Source organism: Fusarium vanettenii (assembly GCF_000151355.1).
Source record: "Fusarium vanettenii 77-13-4 chromosome 8 genomic scaffold NECHAsca_10_chr8_2_0, whole genome shotgun sequence".
Classification (NCBI taxonomy): Eukaryota; Fungi; Ascomycota; class Sordariomycetes; order Hypocreales; family Nectriaceae; genus Fusarium; species Fusarium vanettenii.
Window position 1 is genome coordinate 836,107 of NW_003315874.1, and position 20,758 is coordinate 856,864.

The 20,758-nt window shown below is 53.4% G+C and overlaps 9 protein-coding genes across 9 annotated transcripts; 4 read left to right on the top strand and 5 right to left on the bottom strand.

The window, feature by feature from the left end:
- Positions 1 to 605: 605 nt before the first annotated feature.
- On the bottom strand, positions 606 to 3,901 carry NECHADRAFT_95557 (uncharacterized protein; the record flags this gene model as incomplete). Its single annotated transcript, XM_003048923.1, has 7 exons — positions 606 to 645; positions 699 to 754; positions 789 to 790; positions 827 to 903; positions 954 to 3,388; positions 3,486 to 3,672; positions 3,822 to 3,901. The coding sequence occupies 7 exons, from the start codon at positions 3,899 to 3,901 to the stop codon at positions 606 to 608; spliced, it is 2,877 nt and encodes a 958-aa protein (XP_003048969.1).
- A 1,599-nt stretch (positions 3,902 to 5,500) lies between these two features.
- On the bottom strand, positions 5,501 to 6,475 carry NECHADRAFT_95558 (uncharacterized protein; the record flags this gene model as incomplete). The annotated part of the gene is made up of 2 exons (XM_003048924.1): positions 5,501 to 6,049; positions 6,125 to 6,475. The coding sequence occupies 2 exons, from the start codon at positions 6,473 to 6,475 to the stop codon at positions 5,501 to 5,503; spliced, it is 900 nt and encodes a 299-aa protein (XP_003048970.1).
- A 2,777-nt stretch (positions 6,476 to 9,252) lies between these two features.
- On the bottom strand, positions 9,253 to 10,163 carry NECHADRAFT_95559 (uncharacterized protein; the record flags this gene model as incomplete). Its single annotated transcript, XM_003048925.1, has 2 exons — positions 9,253 to 10,058; positions 10,115 to 10,163. 2 exons carry the CDS (start codon positions 10,161 to 10,163, stop codon positions 9,253 to 9,255), a joined length of 855 nt encoding a protein of 284 aa, XP_003048971.1.
- A 1,208-nt stretch (positions 10,164 to 11,371) lies between these two features.
- On the top strand, positions 11,372 to 12,052 carry NECHADRAFT_46754 (uncharacterized protein; the record flags this gene model as incomplete). The annotated part of the gene is made up of 2 exons (XM_003048728.1): positions 11,372 to 11,492; positions 11,559 to 12,052. 2 exons carry the CDS (start codon positions 11,372 to 11,374, stop codon positions 12,050 to 12,052), a joined length of 615 nt encoding a protein of 204 aa, XP_003048774.1.
- A 73-nt stretch (positions 12,053 to 12,125) lies between these two features.
- NECHADRAFT_46734 (uncharacterized protein) lies at positions 12,126 to 12,617 on the bottom strand (the record flags this gene model as incomplete). Its single annotated transcript, XM_003048926.1, has 1 exon — positions 12,126 to 12,617. One exon carries the CDS (start codon positions 12,615 to 12,617, stop codon positions 12,126 to 12,128), a length of 492 nt encoding a protein of 163 aa, XP_003048972.1.
- A 456-nt stretch (positions 12,618 to 13,073) lies between these two features.
- Positions 13,074 to 13,799, top strand: NECHADRAFT_62854 (40S ribosomal protein S20). The gene is made up of 3 exons (XM_003048729.1): positions 13,074 to 13,199; positions 13,267 to 13,534; positions 13,588 to 13,799. The coding sequence occupies exons 1-3, from the start codon at positions 13,158 to 13,160 to the stop codon at positions 13,626 to 13,628; spliced, it is 351 nt and encodes a 116-aa protein (XP_003048775.1). The 5' UTR covers positions 13,074 to 13,157; the 3' UTR covers positions 13,629 to 13,799.
- A 1,260-nt stretch (positions 13,800 to 15,059) lies between these two features.
- Positions 15,060 to 17,576, top strand: NECHADRAFT_46820 (uncharacterized protein; the record flags this gene model as incomplete). Its single annotated transcript, XM_003048730.1, has 2 exons — positions 15,060 to 17,450; positions 17,502 to 17,576. 2 exons carry the CDS (start codon positions 15,060 to 15,062, stop codon positions 17,574 to 17,576), a joined length of 2,466 nt encoding a protein of 821 aa, XP_003048776.1.
- A 1,548-nt stretch (positions 17,577 to 19,124) lies between these two features.
- HFO2102 (histone H4) lies at positions 19,125 to 19,452 on the top strand (the record flags this gene model as incomplete). Its single annotated transcript, XM_003048731.1, has 2 exons — positions 19,125 to 19,230; positions 19,289 to 19,452. Coding segments are annotated over 2 exons (270 nt in total), but the record flags the coding sequence as incomplete, so codon positions are not given.
- A 356-nt stretch (positions 19,453 to 19,808) lies between these two features.
- NECHADRAFT_47064 (uncharacterized protein) lies at positions 19,809 to 20,426 on the bottom strand (the record flags this gene model as incomplete). The annotated part of the gene is made up of 2 exons (XM_003048927.1): positions 19,809 to 20,115; positions 20,242 to 20,426. 2 exons carry the CDS (start codon positions 20,424 to 20,426, stop codon positions 19,809 to 19,811), a joined length of 492 nt encoding a protein of 163 aa, XP_003048973.1.
- Positions 20,427 to 20,758: the final 332 nt, after the last annotated feature.

Consider the following 20,758-nt stretch of genomic DNA (forward strand, 5'->3'; position numbering starts at 1 on the left):
CTACCAACGACATATTTCAAACGTTGGCAGGGAATGCATGCTGTGTACTAGTAAGGAGAACCTCTTTTCAAAGACCATTTCAATGACGTCGAGTCATCCATGATGGTGTTATGTATGTATCGTGATATGTCCACGTTAATCCATCGTCAACTACGCATACACATATAGACATTGATTATATATCCCTCATCCAATATTCTAGACAACGAGGGGCATGTCCTGTCACCCTGACATTGTCAAGCTAGTCCTGGTGTTGAAGCCATTATATCATGCATGACCAGAGGCATCCGTCATCGCCAACATCCAGGCCACCAATATTCCATTCCTCCTCCTTCTTTCAAGCATCATCTTGTCTCCCCGTTGACTTGCGTGAATCGTCAGTTTCTCATACAAACTCGCGTCCCTGCTTGAGCCAGCAATTGGAGCCATGTCTATCGTCCACAACGCCTTCTCGTTCGTAAGCCGCCCAAATGCAAACCAGATATCCCAATGCCACCCTCAGTGGGCGCTTGTCGTGTGTGCGTGCGTTTGAACCCTATTAGTCCCTGTCTGTCTGTCTGTCTCTGTTGCGTCTCCTGGAGCATGGTGAGTGCAGTGCAGCTCGCTTAGTATATACCCTGGGTACGATATTGGAAAGTGTCATAGCTGAAGAGAGTAAGCACTTGTGTCACATCAGAGATAGGGGTCAGACAACTTACAGTCGCGTGTAGTAGCTACCAAACGACTTGGCAATCAGATCCGTCTCAACAAATTGCTCTGCCTCGTCTGCGCTGAGATGAAGCTGGAACCTCTGTCGAAGCGTGTTGGTGACCTGGGCCACGCCGACTGCGAAGCAAGGCATCTTGGAGTCGTGACCCATCATTGCAACCAAGTCGATGATGTTGTCTGCCGAACGACGCAGAGCTATACAACATTAGCTACGAGAACGCTTTCATGGGAATGACAGAGTCAACTTGCCTTGGAAAGCTTGCTTGCAGAGTTTCTTGTAATCCTCATAATCGGGTGAACCCAGTCCACCCAATACGTCAACATACTCGTGAGTGAGCTTAAAAGGAGCCGCCTCAAATCCGACTGAGCCAGGCGAGTTGGACAACATGAAGCCAAAGTCGATGTGAACCACGTGGCCCTCGGAATCCACCAAGACGTTGCCGTTGTGCCGATCCTTGAGCTGCAGGACGTACGAAATGATGCTGTATGCCGCCAGGGACTTCTTGAAGGCATCAACTCCGGCCTTAAACGGCTTGCTATCAGGCTTGCCAAACGCCTTGAGGAAGTGATCCCTCAGTGTAGCAATACGATGCCGGGGGTTCTGACCAGCCTCGATTGAAGCGAGCGTGAGACTTCGCTTCAGCGAGTGAAGAGACACACCGCTGGTGATGGTCTCGACCAGTCCCGAAGACTCTCCTGTCACCAAGATTCTCATCCGCTTGACCCAGACATCGATGCCAGCATCAACCCATGTCTTGTGGCACACATCGATGAGCTGACACGCAAACGCCTCCTGTCGGAGATCTGCTCCAGTCTTGACAATCACACTGACCAGGTCCCAGTTCTTCATCCAGCCGTACGGAGACGACTTGCGAATCCGCTCCTTCTTGGCCTCCCAAGCCTCGCCAAAGACAGCCGCACTAGGGTCATCGCGATCGCCTCGACGCTGAACACCGCCCGTCTTTATGTCATTCTCCATGCGTTCTCGGCCTGCACTGGCGTTGAGATTTGGGTCGATCTGCACGTCATCCTCAAGATCCGGATTGCTTGAAGACATAGGCATTGTGCTGGTCCTGGCAATGATGGTGTCAAAGGTTGGGCCATGTTCATCCACGTCGAAGCTCTGTTCCTCCAGGCTCTGCATGCTGGCAATGATCTTGGCTCGGATCGCCGCTACCTCTTGTTTTGGACGCTTTCCACTAGTAGCTTCAAGTTGAGCAAGCATCTGGGAGGCTGTTCGCATATGAGTTGCCAGTGCTGAAAAGTCTGGCTGATCAGCTGGCGCATTCCGTTGGATAGGCAGAGTCATCCTTCGCGCGCCAGGCCCAGGGCTATTCGACCTCGATGTCCCCGTGCCAGAGGTTCGGGGAGTCGTCACGTCCAGGGTCGAAGACGAGGTTGTCGCTCCACTGGGAAGACGCTGAGCAGCGTGGTGCGGCGCTGGTCTCACAGGGAATCTGACTGGGGACTCATCCATTCCCCTGAGCAATGGCGAGCTTCCCAAGTCACCAGAGGCGGGCTCAAAGACACTATCCACAACAGGCTCGGGGCTTTTCACCGTGGGCGAAAGGCGGGGAGAGTCAGACAAGTCGAAAATACGGTTCGTCCTGGCGCTACCGCCTATTAAACTGTTCAGGAGACGCTGGTTCTCAGGGGCATCGGGGTCAAAGGAAAAGTCATCCCTGAGAACTTCGACCATGATCAAGTATGGCACCTTTTCCGCACTATTGAGCACCGTCGCCTCCGCCGGGTTCACTCGCACAATGCGGTGATGACGGCTCTTGCCAGGAGATCCATTCACAAGTGTGGGAGGGCAGATGACGGGAATATCAACCTCGGCTGGAAGATCCTGAGATATTAGCGCAAGCTCCGCTCGAAGAGCACTCATCCGGGCAGGTTTAGGAACCAGCACTAATCGATTTGAAATGCCCTCGAGAGCAGTCAGGAACTGGGTCTGCGATCTGAAATAGTTTTGTCTCAACAGCCTCGTTTTCTGTACTGGCGATAGCTCATTCATGGCGAGAACAGCCTTTGAGTGATGTGAATGCCTCCGAGCGACGTCACCTGGTCTTGGGACATTCCCTGCCGAGATCGGGGTTGTTGGCCTCGTTGGCGGACGAGGAGAGGGCAGGGGCAGAGACGATGTGCTCAGTTTGGCCTCCAACGACTTCATCTCGAGAGCAGATGGCCTCCCCGTACCAACTGGCGTCTTGGACCTTCCGGGAGGAATAATGACCGGAGGTGGCAGAGTGGCGGTGCGGGTAGGCTTTGGCGAAGATTCCCTCGATCCCTTGGGGTCTGGCGCACTGAAAGTACGCCCAGCATCCTTGGCGCGGCGCGACCGCGTATTCGTAGCTGTGACTGTACGGGCTCTCGCTGGCTTGACGTTCTCCTTGCTCTCGGTGGTGGGTTCAGTAATTGGCTGCGGCTTGCGCGCCTGTGCGACGGCCAAGGGACCAGCCCAGCGTGGTATCATGGGCAGCGCAACGCTGGCGAGGACGAAGCTGGAGAGCACGGTGACGGGCAGGACGTTCTCCCTGATCTTTTCATGGCGAGCGGTATCGGCGAGTCCAAACACAATGTGTTGGACCTTGTTGTAGACTCGGCGACATGTCTGAAACGAGTCGGACTGCGGATTCGACGACAGATCGTGCAGATATGTCTGAAAGAGCCAGAACGTCTGCAGAACGCTGGTTAGCACCCAATACGGAAGCGGGACGAAATGGTTCCTATGACGCGGTGCTCCATTCCAGTTCCAAACCAAACATCACACGTACCAACAGCGCTGCTGTGACGGATTCCTCGCACAAGTCCAACAAAAACTCCTCCAATGCCATTGACTCATTGTCGACGCTGATTATAAGGTGACATAGCTGCGGCAGGAAGAACTCGATATCCTCGTAGGGGAACTGGCGCAGCTTCTGGCAGAGAACATAGTGAATCCCCACGTGGTTTGCGTAGCGGCTGTCGCGACAGGTGGCATTAGCGATGGTACAGGTCGGAGACGGCGGGATGGGATCAGGATGAGGGGCGGTGGGCTAATTTGAAGCAGACGCGGGGACGCAAGCCGGCCGGTATCTATGACTGTTGATGGGGCCGTAGTAAAGACTCACGAGAGGTATGAGACGGGGAGAAAGGGGTTGGAGTTGAAGACGTCGGACTCGAGGAATCTCTGAAGCAAGTCCCACGACATTGGGTTACGCAGGGGAGCGAGCGTCGATGAGGGACGGCTGGCGTTTCGTCATCTAGGTTCGAATAGAAATAATACAAAGAGCAGGCTTTAAATAAGCGGAAGTGAACGTGTGCGAGGGATGAATCGAGAAGGCATTCGCATGGAAGAGTAATGTTTAAAGTTGACGGGATGGTCGACGACGACGAAGCTTAGGTCGGTGGTGTAGGTCGGTTTACAGGAGGGCGTCCGACGGTAGCGGACTAGAGGCACCTTATTAGTGGAGTTCCAGCGGGCAGCTTGCCTGGCTTACTACCTGGGAGTACCTAACTAACGTAGTGTAACAGCTGGCCCCTTGGATTTTGCTAAGGGGAGGGAAGGGGGAAAAAACACGGCCGTCCTCCCGCAACTGGCGGTGCCCCAATGAGGAGCTGCCAATCCCTCCTGAAGTGGCCACTAACACTTCGATCTCAGAGGCTGCGTCAGGGGCCCGGAGGTGTGCACCACGCGGGCCCGTGGCGGGGACCCTTTTGTCGCGCCCAGCGGAAGCGGTTCGGATATGGGTCGGGTCCATATTTCCCATCGCTAAAGGCCCGCGAGGGGGAGATTGACTTGTCCTCGGCGCATGGACGGGTGATGATCTCTAATTATTTGTGGCATGAGCTTTGCAGACAATGCCATCGACCTCTTGGAGCTGAATAATGAATGTGTATATGCACTTGTAGACGCGACTCGTTCAGTTGTTCGGCTTGTCGGAGTATTTACTGACGTCAGACACCACCTACGTCAGCCTGCACTGCAAGCACTGAGATGGATGCATTCACATGGGGAGCAAACTCGAAGGGTTGTCAAGGCTAGAACGAAAAGACTTCTCAGTCTTACTCGTGCATGTAGCACTGGTGCAACCATTCAATTTGGTCACAAATGACTTACCCCAGTGTCGACTGCATGTTTCAAACCATCAACGGTGTCCAGGGTTAGGAAATGCCAATGCCGACTTCCATCCGGACGCCTTCAGGGTAGGTAGGCAGGATTTGAGCAAACATCCGGTTAATAAGATAATAATGCTACCCAGTATGAGTCTCAATCGACGATCAATCTCACGTACGGCTTACTTCTTCAAGGTCATAAGCCCAGTCAAAGACCCAATCACCAGCGTCAGGCCACGCCAGGGATTCAATGCGGACCTTATAGCTCCGAGCGAGGTCAACTTCGACAAGTGGTTAGACTAAATTGACAGACCGCCTAGCAGGACTACTCACGAGTTGCCGACATGGGCCATTCACAAGACACAAGACAAGGTCACAAATGGCACCGCACTTAGTTGACGCGTGGAGGCTGCTGTATTCAAGTCGTTGCCCCCAAATACTTCTCATCCGCCCATGTATATGCCCAGTATAGCAGTGGCACTCCCACATAACATTGAGCACTCTAACACAACTGTCGCTCCACGCGGAGGCGATAAACCCGCCCAAAAAGAACCACGAGACATCTGTCTCTCCTGGCGCCAAACGCCGGCTGAATGCGAATCCCCTTGAACGCCGTTTCATACTCGATCGTATCCTTCATGATGTGCCCCAAAACTTCCACGAGACTACTGCCCCCCCCAAATAAGAAGATAAATCATGTCTTCTTTCTCCTACCACCGCGCCTCTTTTTGGGTTCTGGCATCTCCTCGTCGCTCGAGCTCTCCTGCTTGGCCTTGGCCTTGCTACCCTCCTTCTCATTCTCGACACGACTGACAATGTCGCGTAAAAAGTCCCACTGCTCGTCCATCTCAACCACCTGTTTGAGCATTGGCGCCGTGACCCTCTTTCCGCCCTTCTCCTTGGCTATGTCGGCACTTTTTGTGACCAGCTGTATCATAAAGAGCTCGAGAGCTTTGCCGACGGCGATTGGCGTCTGCTGGGCAACCTTGCCGACTTCCTCGTCCGCCTGCATGATGCGCTTGATTCTCGCAGTGGGAAACTTTGTCTTGACAGGTGACGGCTCGATAGCGGGCGCCGGAGGTGGCGCGGCCCTGCGAGGAGGCATGGTTGTGGAAAAGGACGGGTCCGCGAACGAAGAGGGACCAGATGAACCAGCTCCTATTGGAGGTGGGTAGGCTTGGGTGTAGGAAGCTACACCAGGTCGCGGAGCTTGCTCTGTGAATGCGAAGCTGTAGGACGAGGGCTGTGGTGGATGTTGTTGATGCGCAGACAAAGAGTCTCCCTCGTAGCTTCCGCGGTGAGACGAGGACGAATGAACGTACTGATCCTGAAGGAAGGTCGGCTGCGCCGAGTAGGGTTGATATTCCGACCCGACGAATCTAGGCTGGGATGATAGCTGCCGCTGGTGGTCGATGTTGTTGGGTTGATCGTTGTCGATACCAATGGTGATGTTGTTGCTGAGGGGGAGAGAAGGGGGAACGTAGGAAGAAAAAGAGGCAGACCTGTTGTAGGCTGGAGACTCTGCTTTATATTCGTATCCTGGGCACGGGAGGTGGCTGCCGGTTTGTGGATGTTGGAGCTTTTGCGGCGCGGGTTGAGTGGGGCCACCTGAGTAAAAAGAAGAGAGGTCCGGAGACTTGGGAGCGTAGGAGCTGTCGTCGGCCGACATAATAAATAATTTTTTTTGTCCTGACCGTGAAAAGATTAAGGTGGGGCCTTGGCGCCGAAGCGGCCGGGAGGGGATTTGTTGAAGCCCGGCAGCGAATGAGACTGCGTGAATGGATCCCCCTGGGTGCTTCCCCTCTGACGGGGTTTGGCTCCAGTCGCCCTTGGCGGTGCTCGATAGACGGCTGATGCTTTTTGACCTAGGTCGCTTGGCGGCGCGCGATCGCAGCAGCCAGCGTAGCGAGGCCGGGGTGATGGGATGGGATGGGATAGGATGGGCTGGTAGCCTTTGTATGGATGTACAGTGTGTCGCGTCAAGACTTGAACGCGCCGTATATACGTGTCTTGAGTTATTTGCCGGTGTCTCTTTGTGCAAGTGACAACCAACACCAAGAGGGAGCAAAGTCTCGAGCTTACTTGGAACGTGATGGGGTTGACCAAATCCGTGCACAATCGAAATCGGATGTTGGTGATTGTCGTCTGGGGTTGTGCCGAGACGGTGGCTTTGTAGTCGAATAAAGGTTTCCTTGCATACGAGTATCAGCCAAGGTCATGCGATCATCCAAGGAGGACGCCTCAAAAGACCAAACTGATTCGAGAAACCAGACGAGACAGCAAAGATTCAGACGAGCGTTGGGCTGGCTGTATGAGGCTGCTTGAATTCTGACTCCAGGACCGATCCAACTGCAGGCTCAGCGGGAGCTGATCTGCTGCTAATAAGCTCACAGCAGCAGTGCGCAGGCGACAGGGGGATCAAGGGGCCCAGCTAGAGTTCACGAATCAGCGGGCTCCTGTGCCGTGGCTGGGGATGACGATGTGGTTTGATTGACGTGACGTCGGGTGGGGCACAATGCAAGATTGGGCCGGCCCGGGGCCATGCATAGAGTGAAGCTGAGGTTGTGGTTGTGGTTGTGATGTGGTTCCTGTGCAACTCAGACAAACGAGAGGACAGAAGAACCCGTAGAACAACTCACGGACCGACAGGAATGGTGAAGGAGGATGTCCGCTGTCGGGAGGCTGTGCAAGAAAGCCCCGTCTGTAAGTGGGATGGAGGCGATGCGAGTTTGTCCTGGTGGTGGCGGTTCGACACGGATGAGGCTCCCGAGGCCACAAGGCACCCAGTGTAAGACAAGAAGGCAGACAAGAGAGCGTCAAGCCGAGCAAGGTAAGAGACCCGATCTGGTAATCGCTGTAACTCCTTGCCTGGTGCGAGCCTGTCGTTGGCTGGCCCAGACTCTTTGCCTGGAAGGACAGAACTGCAAGGGGGCTGCAAAGGGTGATGGATAATGGGACTTGACCAAGAGGGTAACGTCTTGGTCCTTTGTCAATGAGAAACAATGAAGTTGAAGAGAACAATGAGCCAAGGGGAAGCCTGGAAACAATCCGGGAAGTGTGCGTATAAGTGAGAAGCACCTAGGTCCGGTGTGGAGACGGTAGCTTCGGTGAGGCTGCGGTGATGAATAGGTACCGTACCTAAGCTCTTGTTGGTCCCATGAGATCGGAGTCAGGGGGGCGTCGCTGGATCGTTCTTGCTTCCTTCAGAGGGGAGGGCGGAGGGCGGACCAGTCGGCATTCATCAAAGCGGCGGCAAGTGGCGGGGAGAGGCGAGGGAATGCCGGCCGTTTATATGCACGACGCGGGGCTGTTCTTCCGACACACGCTACGTACAGGTACCGCTGTAGGTAACACCAGACCCAAACATCCATCCCCCATCCACCATCGTTCCGTGGGCGAGACGAGACCGTCTCAAGCTGATCCCCGGAGCAGTAGGCAGGAACCGTCCAAGGGGAAGGGAAGGAACTCTTGCTGGGACGTGCTCACTGCTGACCAGGCTTGCGCGCCCCATAATTGGGATCCATTTCACACTTTCCGGCATTTAAAGTGGCTACCTGCATCATCCTTTTCGGGAAGGCGCGTGTGCATCTCGTCTCCATACCCTGCCTGCGCGGCGTGCGTTCGCGATTCACTCTCACCTCTCACTCTCCCTCTTGTTTTTTTCATCCACACTTTCAGGCGAACAACCTGTATGGACTCTGTAACACGATGCGGCGCTTGCTCTGAGGGTCTTTGTGACTGATTCAGACTCGGTCAGCCTGTACGACTTCTATTGCGCCCTGGCTTCACTCCGTACCGCCGACTTTTCAAGCCATACCTGGCCAGCCGCACAATGCAAGGCGAGGCCTTGGGTACTGGTGGAGCAAGTGGCATCTCCCATTCCTCGTTCGCCAACGAATGGATGGCGAAGCATGCAGTGCTGAATCAGTCACCCAAGCAAGGAACCGCGAGCAACTGCCTTGCATGAATGGTTTGGTTGCCTTTTTGCAGCCCTAGGCTCCCCTCTTAGGCTCCCACTGTCAGCCTGATGGAGGACACAATGCAGCCATTGTGTAGCAACCTCGAATCAGCTAATTGCTGGACCCTTATGCTCTGTGATTCTAGCAGTAGCATTTGGGAGCCAAGGTGGGATGCGTCGGTGTTTGTCTCAAGGCTGAAACCGATCTATCTACTGAGCAACTCGCCGGGTCTCGGATGTCACTGACAGTTCGGCTCTCGACCGCGACAATGTTCATGGTTGACGTGTCATCTTCTTGTCCGGTATGATTCCAAATTCCCTACACACGTTACCTGTTTGTCTTTTGCTCTCACGAGCCATATGATGATACAAGTTGAGCTTTTATCTCGGAGCAGGCCTGGTGAAGACGAAGCCGAGTTCTACCCTCTGGTTCCCGATCCACCATCTTCAGGCCTTGTCTATGATTGTTTACTTGATCTAATCTGATGCTACACCTTGTCTCCGTTCAACGTGCCCCATTCAGGCATTCGTCTTCTAATCTCCTTCACAGCAGTTCTCAGCCCTTGTAACCTCTTCTCTTCTGTGCTCGATAAAAAGATTGACGCCACGGGCCATGCGTGTATTCCCCCGTCAAACTTCTGACCTTCAACCTCGACGCCGATTTTGGCTTGGCGCTTGAGGAAGTCTTCAATATCAGGCGCAAACACTTCCTCCTCTCCAAAGATGATAAAGTAGCCTCGTTCTGGACTGGCTGCCCTCCACAAACCATCGTCGACACAGTTGCCTGGAGATGCTGGCTGCTGTTGAACCATGTTCTCACCTGCATATTCATGTGCGTATCTCCACAAGGTGCGTTTATCCAAAAAGTCACTCTTGGAAGTATAATGCAAATTCGACATGAGAGTCACCCACGGCGAAATGAGCGTGGCCATCCGTGGTATAGCAAGATGAGGTGGTTGGGGATCGGTGAGACCACCACGGACACTGGCATTGACCCCCTTGCTCTCTTGATTATCTGCTTGGGCGCCCAACTCAAGCAGTAAGCTAAGGATCAATGCGCCACCGGCTGAATCGCCCGAGACGCAGACCTTTGAGGCATCCTTGACAACTTGGAGAACGTGCCTGTAGCCTTCTAACGCCTCCAAAACTTGCCTTGGGTATACCTCATCAGGCGCCAAGGTGTATTCAAGTGCAAATATTGCTGGGTTCTTGAACCCAGCTTCCACGAGTAGGTGATGCCAAACCATGAGGAACTCGAGATAAAAGTAACTCGAGCCCATGACAAATCCGCCGCCTTGAACGTGTTAGTGACGAGGTCAAAGGGTATGTAAATAGATGTGTCTGCCCTACCGTGAATGTAATAGAGAACAAAGTCCGGTGGATGCTCGGGCCGATGCATGATCCAGGTGCCCCGGGTCTGGATGTTCCCCTGGTTGCTGTTAATGGTGCCTTTCTGGATGGTTTCCAGGGGGACTGTACCGTTCCTATTGTGTACTCACGATAGTAGACTGGAGATCGCAAGTAGCCATGGCGAAGCATGCGCCACCGGATAAAGGGGAGGGCGACATATTTGGAAAAGAAGACTCTCCCGACCTTGGAGGGAATATTGGCAAATGCGTATCTCACACAGCGGATAACAAGATCTTCAAACAAGGTGGCATTTTGGGTGAATGGGAGTTGGCGGCTTGGGTGAGTAAAGAAGCGTTCATGGACAAATTCAAAAGGGAGCTCCAATACTAAACATGTCGTGTGAGTGTTTGTAAGATTCCAGACCTGCAATGAGTGAGGGACAACTAACGGAGAAAGGGCAGAGCCCGAATACCAGTAATGAGGGTCGTGAAAAAGCCGGCGTGCCACAAGAGCTGTGGTGCGAGGAAGGCGAGAAAGACGGCACAGTCGACGAGGGTGATGGGGCCGAGGATCATGATGGGAATACGTGGCTCATGAAATACAATGTCTTTTGAAGTCGTGAATCGGTAGAGAACGTGACTCTTTTCAAGTGAAGCAATCTCCAAACGAGTGCCCTAACAAAGCCGCAACAGGAAGGATATAATTGATCATGAACGACAGCGGCTCGTGCCGTAATTGGGCGACAAGTCCTTGACGCGTTCAAGTTTGGTTGTTGGATCGATGATGGAGGGGCTGTTGTTGGGCGCAGCTCAACGGCTCTAGGTGGGTGGCCACCGCTAACGGTCAAAGTTGTCAATGTCAAAACTGTCCCTTTTCTTTTACATGTGACAGCATCTGATAAACCCCAAAAATGATCACCGCTTCTTCAGCATGAAATGGATGTGGATAAAAGGAAAAAAAGACACCGTTGATTGCTAAATTGAGAAAAGAATGGCTCGGCAACATGTCGTGGCTGACATAAGCTGGTTGGGACGACCTTCCAGGCCTCACCGCATGAGGAGCATCAGAGCATTCCATATGTCTCTGAGAACTCGTGAGTTCAGGAAGCACGCGATATTTGGTGACGGCAACTGCTCCTCTGTTTACTGATCAGGCAACTGATGCATAGCCGGGCCAAGGAATCACAAGCTTTTGGTTCCTCGGAGAGCTCCCTTTGCCGCATCCCCCACATTGTTCGCAGCTCGGTTCAACAACACCATGGGTGAGAATCCACCGGAGGAGTCTCCTTTCCCCCTCACCGAGGTGGACAAGTGGATTCTATCACAGACGGACGAAGAGTTCAAGAAACATGACTGGGAAGATCTCAAGGGTATCATTGGTGAGTAGAATTGATACTTAGCTATGCAGTTCTGAGGCTCAAGTCGACTAACATCCAAGGTAGAAGCAAACAACCTCTCTGTCTTGAAGCGCAAGCCATCTGATCTGCGCCGCTACATGAAATGGACATCAGAGACAAAGGCTGAATATGGCTCCATGACAAACTACCTCCTGGCCAACCGGTTGCCCAAGGCCTGGGGCCAGCCACCATTCACACCAGTGTCCGATGTCCCATTCAAGGACCCCTCGGATTACCACGTCTTGATCAACGACTGGCCGTATGGTCTGGATCCGGAGATCCGCCACATTGTCGTGTGGCTGCGCACCACCATCCCCACAGACCCGGAGACAGGGGACATGACGCCGGAGAGCAGGGCGTTGGTCAAGGCTTTTGTCAAGGAGTATTTTGCCGACACCTTGGGCCCAGACGGAGAGAATCGAGTGTTGTGGTTCAAGAATTGGGTGGCTCTTCAAAGCGTGCGCGCTCTGGAGCATATCCACGTCCTGGTGCGAAATGTTGACGATGATACCATAGAGCGATGGACGGGTGAGCGGCCGTGACAGAGCACTTAGAGATCGAGCCAATTCCTAGAATCATGGTAGATAGAGCACCCCATAGAAACATTGTCATCAATTAAGCAGCCCGGCGCGCCCGGCGATTTCCCTGAGGAGCCGCATCACCAACACCAGCACCGGCGCCTTGTAGTTCAGCCATCTTCTGCCTGCCCATGCCAAGCAGCCCGCTTCCCAGATACAGGCCATACGCCGGGACAACGACCCAAAGAAGCCATCCCTTGTTGCCGAAGAGGATGACAAAAATCGCCGATGCCCAAGTGACCCAGATGACGTCGAACATGTACTCGGTCAGACCAGCAGATGAGAGGTCCTCGCCGGAGCTTCGCAGCGCGCGTGTGGAGGGGTCGTACTTGGGGCGGCCAGAAATCTCGAGGACGTACTCGCAGATGAGGGCGGGCGCGGAGAGGAGGCCATAGAGCCAGAGCGAGCGCGAGCGGAAGAGGAAGTGGCTGAGGAGGAAGAGGACGTTGACGACGAGAGAACCGATGTGGAGGTTGTTGAGCGCCGCCGCGTTGGACTTGGCGCGGTCCTTCTTAGCTTTCTGGGCCATTGCGATAGAGGTGAGGAGCTGTAGATTCTGAAAGGAGGCTGTCTGTTGACCTGGAGTAGAGTGGAATGACGACGGGAGTTGCTTGGTCGCAAACTAGGCGCCGGTGGACAGGGGTCGAGTGAACAGCGTGTCGGAGTGAGGTGTAATTGCGACAAGCTGATAGGCACCTCCACTTGCCCCTCGCTCGCTTGTTGAATCGCGATGTAGTTGCAAGAGAGTAAAAGACTTGAGCTTTGCAATTTCTATAATCAGAGTATGGACTACATAGCCTCAATTCAATTTACAGCGATGTTTATGAGCTCCGGCTGAAACCGACGTCATGCCTCTCCTCCAGTTGAGCTGTCAAAGGTCACGTGAGTACCCTGATGGAGGTGGGGTGTGGCCGATAAGCGATAAGCGCACAACTGGATATTTCTAAATTTTGGTGCGAAACCAACATTGAACTTCCTCAACACCAAAAGGATCAGTCCCTCAACCCGACCAGGCCGTCATCACGTTACCGTTGCAGTCATCTTTGCCGAGTCTTGACAGCCATTCACAATGTCTCACCAGAAGATCGAGAAGGACCTTGGCGAGCAGCCCGTACGTTTTACAGAAATGGAAAAATGATGGGAACAAGGAGGAGGACGACGGCTAACACCTCTGATAGAAGAGCCACCGCATCCGAATCACCCTGACTAGCCGAAAGGTTCAGTCTCTCGAGAAGGTCAGCGCCGAGCTCATTGAGCGCGCCCGCAGCAAGGGCCTCACCGTCAAGGGCCCCGTCCGCCTGCCCACCAAGAACCTCAAGATCACCACCCGCAAGACCCCTTGCGGTGAGGGTTCCAAGACCTGGGATCTCTTTGAGCTCCGCGTCCACAAGCGCCTCATCGACCTCCACGCCCCCACCGAGGTTGTCAAGTCCGTCATCGTCAACAGTAAGGGTCCCCGATGTGTTTGGAGAGTTGCACAGTTCCTAACCGTTTTGCAGTCGAGGCTGGTGTTGAGGTTGAGGTTACCATTGCCGCTTAAGTGTTGAAGCTCTGCCTGTCTGGAGCCCGGATTCTGCGTTCCATGATGGCATTGTGAAGGAAGGGAATGATGGAGACGCCATTGTCTTGCTCACAGCAAGGAGGGTAGATATAGGATACTCGGTTACGATTAATGAATCACTGAGAACCTCGTGTTCTACCATCCAAACGTATGACCATTTGGCCCGTTTCGTAAAATTGTCCCAAGTTTGCGTGTAGTTGTCTATTTTTGTAAGTTGTGATAATATTGGATAAACCCAAGTATAGATGGAATGGATGTATAGACTCATGATGGATACATACGATAGGCTGGTAGGTACCTACAAGTAAGTAAGTAAGGACGCAGTTGTCAAGCCCACTTGCAACGTGGTTATTACTGCAACCCCTAATCTTTCCAATTACCCCTAAACCTCTCGTTCACTGCATATAGACGTCTTGCCACACTCCTAAATTCGTTTCATTTTTCATGATGCGTCTTGATCATTAATTGGTTCCTTGTTTCTGCAAGCCTCAGGAACAAGAGCGCTTAGTGGCTCATGTTGCAAGACCTTGCAGCTGGCTCTGGAGGCGCTAGCAGTCCCAGGTACCTCCACCTATTGGAACGCAGGCTGGACCTGCAAGTACCTGTACTTAGTGGCTGGTTGCCCAGAGACGCTGACAACAATACCGCGCGCCAAGCTGGTCGTGAAGGACCACCCATTTTCAAACATTCGCTCGCTCACCTCACGGACCCGACAGATTCACGTTTCCAAACCCAAACGACGTCCAAACTTACCGCATCTTCCTGAGCTTCGGCCGTGTCGTGTCTGCATATCATGTGCCACTTGTATCGAAGCCGACCGAGTTGGTAGTAGGGAAATTTCTTTTTTTATAACTTATTTCATCTTTGGGCCTTTTAACTCAACCTACCCATCTTCGCCTTCCGCACACACGCTCGCTCGCTCGTCAGGACCCACCGTTCCCGTTCACGAAACGTTGCGACCCGCCAACATTTGACTTGACGGCTTCCCCTTCACGCTCTCAACGCCTGCTGTCCCGTCCCAGGCAGCAAGACCCGAGCGCCGTCTTTGGACTGAGCTTCTCGTCTGGCTCTTGAAATTCTTTGCTCTTTATTTAATTTCTAATCATCTCGGCGACGTTGACGTCGACTGCGACCGACCAGCGACCCCCCCGACCCACGGTGGTTTTGTTTTCTTTCGACTGGCAGTCCCCGCCACTCACGCGAACGGCACAACAAACACCTTTGTCTGGCGACGACAAACCATCCTCTACCGCCTATTGTTGCTTTGACTGCCATTGAGTCTTTCGATCTGCTCTACCCTTCGACTGTCCCATGGCCTGGGCACGTCGTTAGGCAACTTCCACAGCGCCATCCCCCCAAGTCGCCCCCCCCAACCTCCTCATCCTTTGACGCTGGACAGCAACATCCAGCATGGCGCCCACTCCGACAGCCATCAGTGGCCTGATACGACAGGTGATACACTATCATCTCGACAATGCCTCATATGAAAACGCCCTCTTCTTCGCCGAACGGTTGACCGCCCAGGACCCCAGGTCCAGCGAACCCACATACCTCTATGCGCTATGTCATCTGCGCCTCGGCGACTACCGGTCGGCATACGACGTCAGTAAACCCATGGGCTACCGTGGTGTTCACTTTGGCTGCGCGTGGGTGTTTGCGCAAGCCTGCTTAGCCCTCGAGCGGTACAAGGATGGCATCACAGCCCTTGAGAAGTCGCGGAGTCTCTGGTCGTCGAAAAGTTGCCTTGGGAAGCATAGCGCAACCACTCGAACAGCTCTTCCCGACGCATCCGCAGTGTTGTGTTTGATGGGCAAACTCAATCGCGGCTATGACGACAAGAAGAAGGCTATCGGCTGCTTCGAGGAGTCGCTCAAGCTCAACCCCTTCATGTGGGATGCCTTTACAGCGCTCTGCGAAATGGGCGTGACGGTTCGCGTGCCAAACATCTTCAAGATCAACGATGCGCTTGTGCAGAGTTTCGACGTGGAGCCGAGCTCGTCGGTAGACTCAAGAGAAGGATCAGTATCAAATCCCCCAGAGGTTCCGACAAAGAAATCACAACGAGGCGTCGCAACGGATATAGGGAGTGACCCATTCAATCCCAGCAACTCTCCTACCATCCACGAGTTGACTAATGGCGACTCTGCTATGGAAAGTGAAAGGAGCGACTTTATGTTAAAGATTCACGAAGGTCGCATGCGCTATGCAACTACAACCAACAATTCTGGCTTTGACGGGATGGAGACTCCCCCGAGCCAAGGATTATCAGAGGTAACATCCTCTCGCGCTGTTCAACCACATGATGCGCCCCAAGCGCCTTCACGGAGGACGCGGAACATGCACGCCATGGATCAAGGTCATGACGCACCACCACGGATGAACTATCGGTTAGGATCAAGGCGAACGAGAGCGCAAGACAAAGGACAACAGGAACAGGCTGCTGAAGTTGTCATGGCGGATGCATCTAATGGCGCCCCCTCAGCACCTCTGCGGTCGTCCATACCAGCAGCGGAGAGGAAGCGCACTGTATCAGGACACCCAGCACGGGGTCCTGAGGAGCCCACGACGACTCGACGCAGCGCAAGACTGAACATGTTCAGACCATCATCCAAAGCAAACTCGGGCGCGGCCACGATAGGAGCGTCGGCCGGTCGAGAATTAAAGAAAGCTAGGCCCCCGATCTCTCGAATAGTACGACCAGGATCTAGCGGTTCCAGTGTCGGACGAGTCGTCAGCGGGAACCGCAAACCTCTGGAAGACGCACACGCAGATGTCGATCACGGGGAACTGCCAAAGGTCAAGGAGGTACCCCCCCAGCCGCCTGCTCCCAAGCCGGCGGAACTGGACACGCAAAGGATCGAGGAAGGACTTAAGTGGATACTCGATCTTACAAAGAAGCTCGCCAACGGCTACTACTCTTTGTCACAGTTCCAGTGTGCCGAGAGCGTGCAAGCCCTGATGTCGCTACCTCTGGCGCATCAAAACACACCATGGGTACTTGCGCAGATGGGCCGAGCACACTACGAGCAGGCTTCATACGCCGACGCCGAAAAGTTCTTTAGGAAAATGCGTGTCCAAGCCCCGTCACGGCTTGAGGATATGGAGGTGTATTCTACGATTCTCTGGCATCTGAAGCGAGAGACGGATCTCTCATTCCTTGCTCATGAGCTGGTAGACTCTGCCTGGCTCTCACCGCAAGCCTGGTGTGCACTTGGCAATGCGTGGTCGCTCGCTCGCGACTATGAGCAAGCATTGAAGTGTTTCAAGAGGGCAACTCAGCTGGATCCCAAGTTCGCCTATGCTTTCACATTACAAGGACACGAACATGTGGCCAACGAAGAGTATGACAAGGCCCTCACGGCATACCGACAGGCGATATCGGCAGATAGACGCCACTACAACGCTTACTACGGCATTGGAAAGGTTCAAGAGCGCCTGGGTGCGCTCGATAAGGCGTACGCGCACTTCCACGCAGCTCAGATGATAAACCCCAACAATGCAGTCCTGATCTGTTGTATCGGAACGGTGTTGGAGAAGCAGAAACAGATAATGCCTGCGCTGCAAGCATATAGCAAGGCGGTAGAACTCGCGCCGCGAGCTGCGCAGACCCGGTACAAGAAGGCTCGAGCATTGCTCGCTGTAGGACAACTGGACGCTGCACAGAAGGAGTTGATGGTGCTGAAAGACTTGGCACCGGATGAGGCGACTGTTCACTTTCTTCTCGGCAAACTGTATAGGAGCATGGGCGAGAAGCAACTCTCAGTGCGGCACTTTACCATTGCTCTTGCTTTGGACCCCAAGGTAAGCGACTTGACTGATGTCTGAATGTAACCAAGCTGACCGTTTCTCTAGGCAAGCCAACAAATTAAAGAAGCGATTGAGAGTTTTGAAGATGATGTGGACATGGACGACTCCATGATGGCATGATGTCACGAGCATTGCGATTTTAACGGGTCTGCGCTTTGGGCGAGTTAGGGAGCCTTGGTTTTGGGATTGGAACATCAAGATAATGAGGTTTTTGGAATGTGCCGGGGATGAAGAACGACACCGACAGCTGAGGCTTGATGTCAGTCTCACATGTTTGGCTGACAAAGGCTGGTTCAAGTGAGGTTCAAGGGTGGGTGGAATATGCGAGGAGCTGGGGTTGGCGCAAGTCTTGACTGAGGAATGACAGCATGGCAGGCATGGCATTGGCGTTACTTGGTATTGCTACCTGGGCTGCTTCAACAGCCCGGGCTTTGGAAGCAAATGGAAGAGCGGCTTGACTTGTTGTGTATAGTATCGGTAACATGCGGTAGGAACTGTACATTAGGGGTACCCAGAGGTAAGCTTTAGAGCAACGGGCTTTGCGGAAGGATACTCCGATAGATAGTCGAAAAGGAAGAGGCCGTAAGGTCTTTTGCTTGAGCTGGATGTTGTGTTTGTTGTGAATGTGAGTGCATGAGTGAACATGTCGTTGTGAAAAGCAATAATGCGTCAAGTTGGATTGTGACGAGATAAGACAGCAGGCACAGTGAATTAAATATTGCAGGATGAGTCACAGCATGAAAGAAGGCACATTAATCATGTGAGATGGTCTTGATCTGGTATCACGTTGTAATTAAGCAGTTCATGCGAGTGCCCGCTAGTGGTAGAAGTTGGAGACACATATGATGATGATGTCAAGTTATCAGGCAGGATTGAACGTTGGTGCCGTGCTATATGATGCATCACGAAAGAAAATAAGACCAAAAACTCATGATGGCTTCAAAAGATATCCTATGCAATATCTTGTTTGACCTCACGCGCATGACCATAATCGTCGTTGCAGTCCCCGCCAAATCCAAGAGGCTGGGTCGTCGAGGTGATGTTCCTGGCGTCACGAGTACGTACCTACAGCCACCGCTGCTGCATTTTCGGCGGCGGCTGGAAAATAAATCAACCAATCAAAAAATCGGACCGGCCAAATAGACAATCAGCCAATTTACATGGCGCGTGAGCTCTGTTCCCCCTCCAAAAACGCGTCCGAAACGGGAAAAGCGGCACCAACGCCAGGGCCATTTTCCTACTGATTGCGCCTGAATTTTAGCAGTGAGCACTGATTTTCTGGCGCCTGCCTTGTTCTTTTTCGTTCCAGTTTTTTACTGATTGCCTGCACGTATTTATTCCACCCCCCTCGCCCCCCCCGCATCGTGCCTTTTTCCCATTTCTCTCTCTTCTCCAGGACGCGTCTATCTGCAACCCACGCACGTCATCTTCAGTATCTCAACAACGCGCCTCTTTATCAAATCTTTACACACTCTCATCAACATGACTGGACGTAAGTATTCTTTTATTTACTTCATCACCTAGTCGTCGTTGTGTGGTGCATCGTCGTTGTCGCATCTGACCGACTGCACCACCGACGCATCAAGGAGATGCATTCAACTTGAGCTTCACGATGGTTGCTAACCCTTTACTTCAGGCGGAAAGGGCGGCAAGGGCCTCGGCAAGGGTGGTGCCAAGCGTCACCGAAAGATTTTGCGAGACAACATCCAGGGTATCACCAAGCCCGCTATCCGACGTCTCGCTCGTCGTGGCGGTGTCAAGCGTATTTCTGCCAGTAAGTTGACCTTGATCCACAGCATGAGAAACCATCAAGATACTAACAGTCCCTTCAGTGATCTACGAAGAGACCCGTGGTGTCCTCAAGACCTTCCTCGAGGGTGTCATCCGAGACGCCGTCACCTACACCGAGCACGCCAAGCGCAAGACCGTCACCTCTCTCGACGTCGTCTACGCCCTCAAGCGACAGGGCCGCACCCTCTACGGTTTCGGTGGTTAAGCAGCTACATCACCTACCGGGTGGTTGTGTTTCTGGGAGGCTATACAGCGATTCACAATGGCTGACACTGGGATGGATGTATTTGACAAAGGCGTTGGGGACCAGGCTATGATATTGCAAGGCGTCATGGTAGACGACCTTTTGAAATGAATACCACACACAAATCATTGATCACTTGTGGTTCTCTTGATGCTTTAGTGTGCAAAGAACTGTTACCTTGTCCCTTGCCTGGCCTTGACTGCTGTAATATCGATTCACTCATGTCATGTATTATTTTAAATCCAAGGCACTGTCTATCTTCCCATCTAAAACGCAAGCATCCATGGTATCATAAGAACACGTAACCTCTCCCGTAATCACAGGTACTTCCTGCCCGCCGCCGCCACTCTTGTCCTGAAGATGGGGCTACGCACTTCCATGTTGGCGCGGTAGAAGGGGCTCATGATGGCCTTGACCCAGTTCTCGTACACTTCAGTAAAGAACATCTTGATTGCTTCCTCGGTGGCAGGGCTGGTGGGATTGGCGCCGATGGCGGTTGACGACCGCGACGAGGAGCCTGAAGTCGGGACGATGGGCTGGTGGAGGAGGAGGAATTTGACGTTGCCGGCGGTGACGAAACATGAGATGTAGTTGTTGAAGAACTTGTCGATGCACTTGAGGTACCTGTTACGCGACAAGAGGAGTAAGCTTCCGCTTCTTTGAAGATCCATCCATGTCCAATCCGTCTTGTACCCCTTGATCGCAAAACCAGGGCTCGACACATCCTCACAGAGGTGCTGCTCAACTCACATCTGTCCATGCGACCACTGCACCTCCTCGGCAATATCCAAACTCGAGTGCAGGATGAACTGGTTCAGGTGTCGGACCTGGTCGCTGAAGCGCGACTGTCCGTCGCCGCCCTGCTTCGAGGTGCCGAACTCATGCTCGAACAGGGGGTTGTCCTGTGTGCCGACGATGGCGAAATAGTAACTCATCGTGTCGCGGGCCGCATCGGCTGTACTTCGAGATCCTCGTCCGGCTGCGCTGGGCGTTTAACAGGTGTTGTCGTCGTTTTTGTCGATAGAGTCGTCAATGTCGTCTATCCACGCTGCAACTGCGACGTCCTCAATGTGGGGAGCTCCCCCCAGCGCCGGGTCTCACAATATTCCGCCCACCTTTTGCCTCCGCTAATGCAGCCAACCAAATGCATCCGTACCAAGCGCCCGCGGCTCCGCCAGCCGCCCCCGGGAAAAAGTTCACGTCGGCCCTCCGATAAACGTCCAACTCCTCCTCCGTCGTCCCTCCGCCGTCCGATTCAGCGATACCC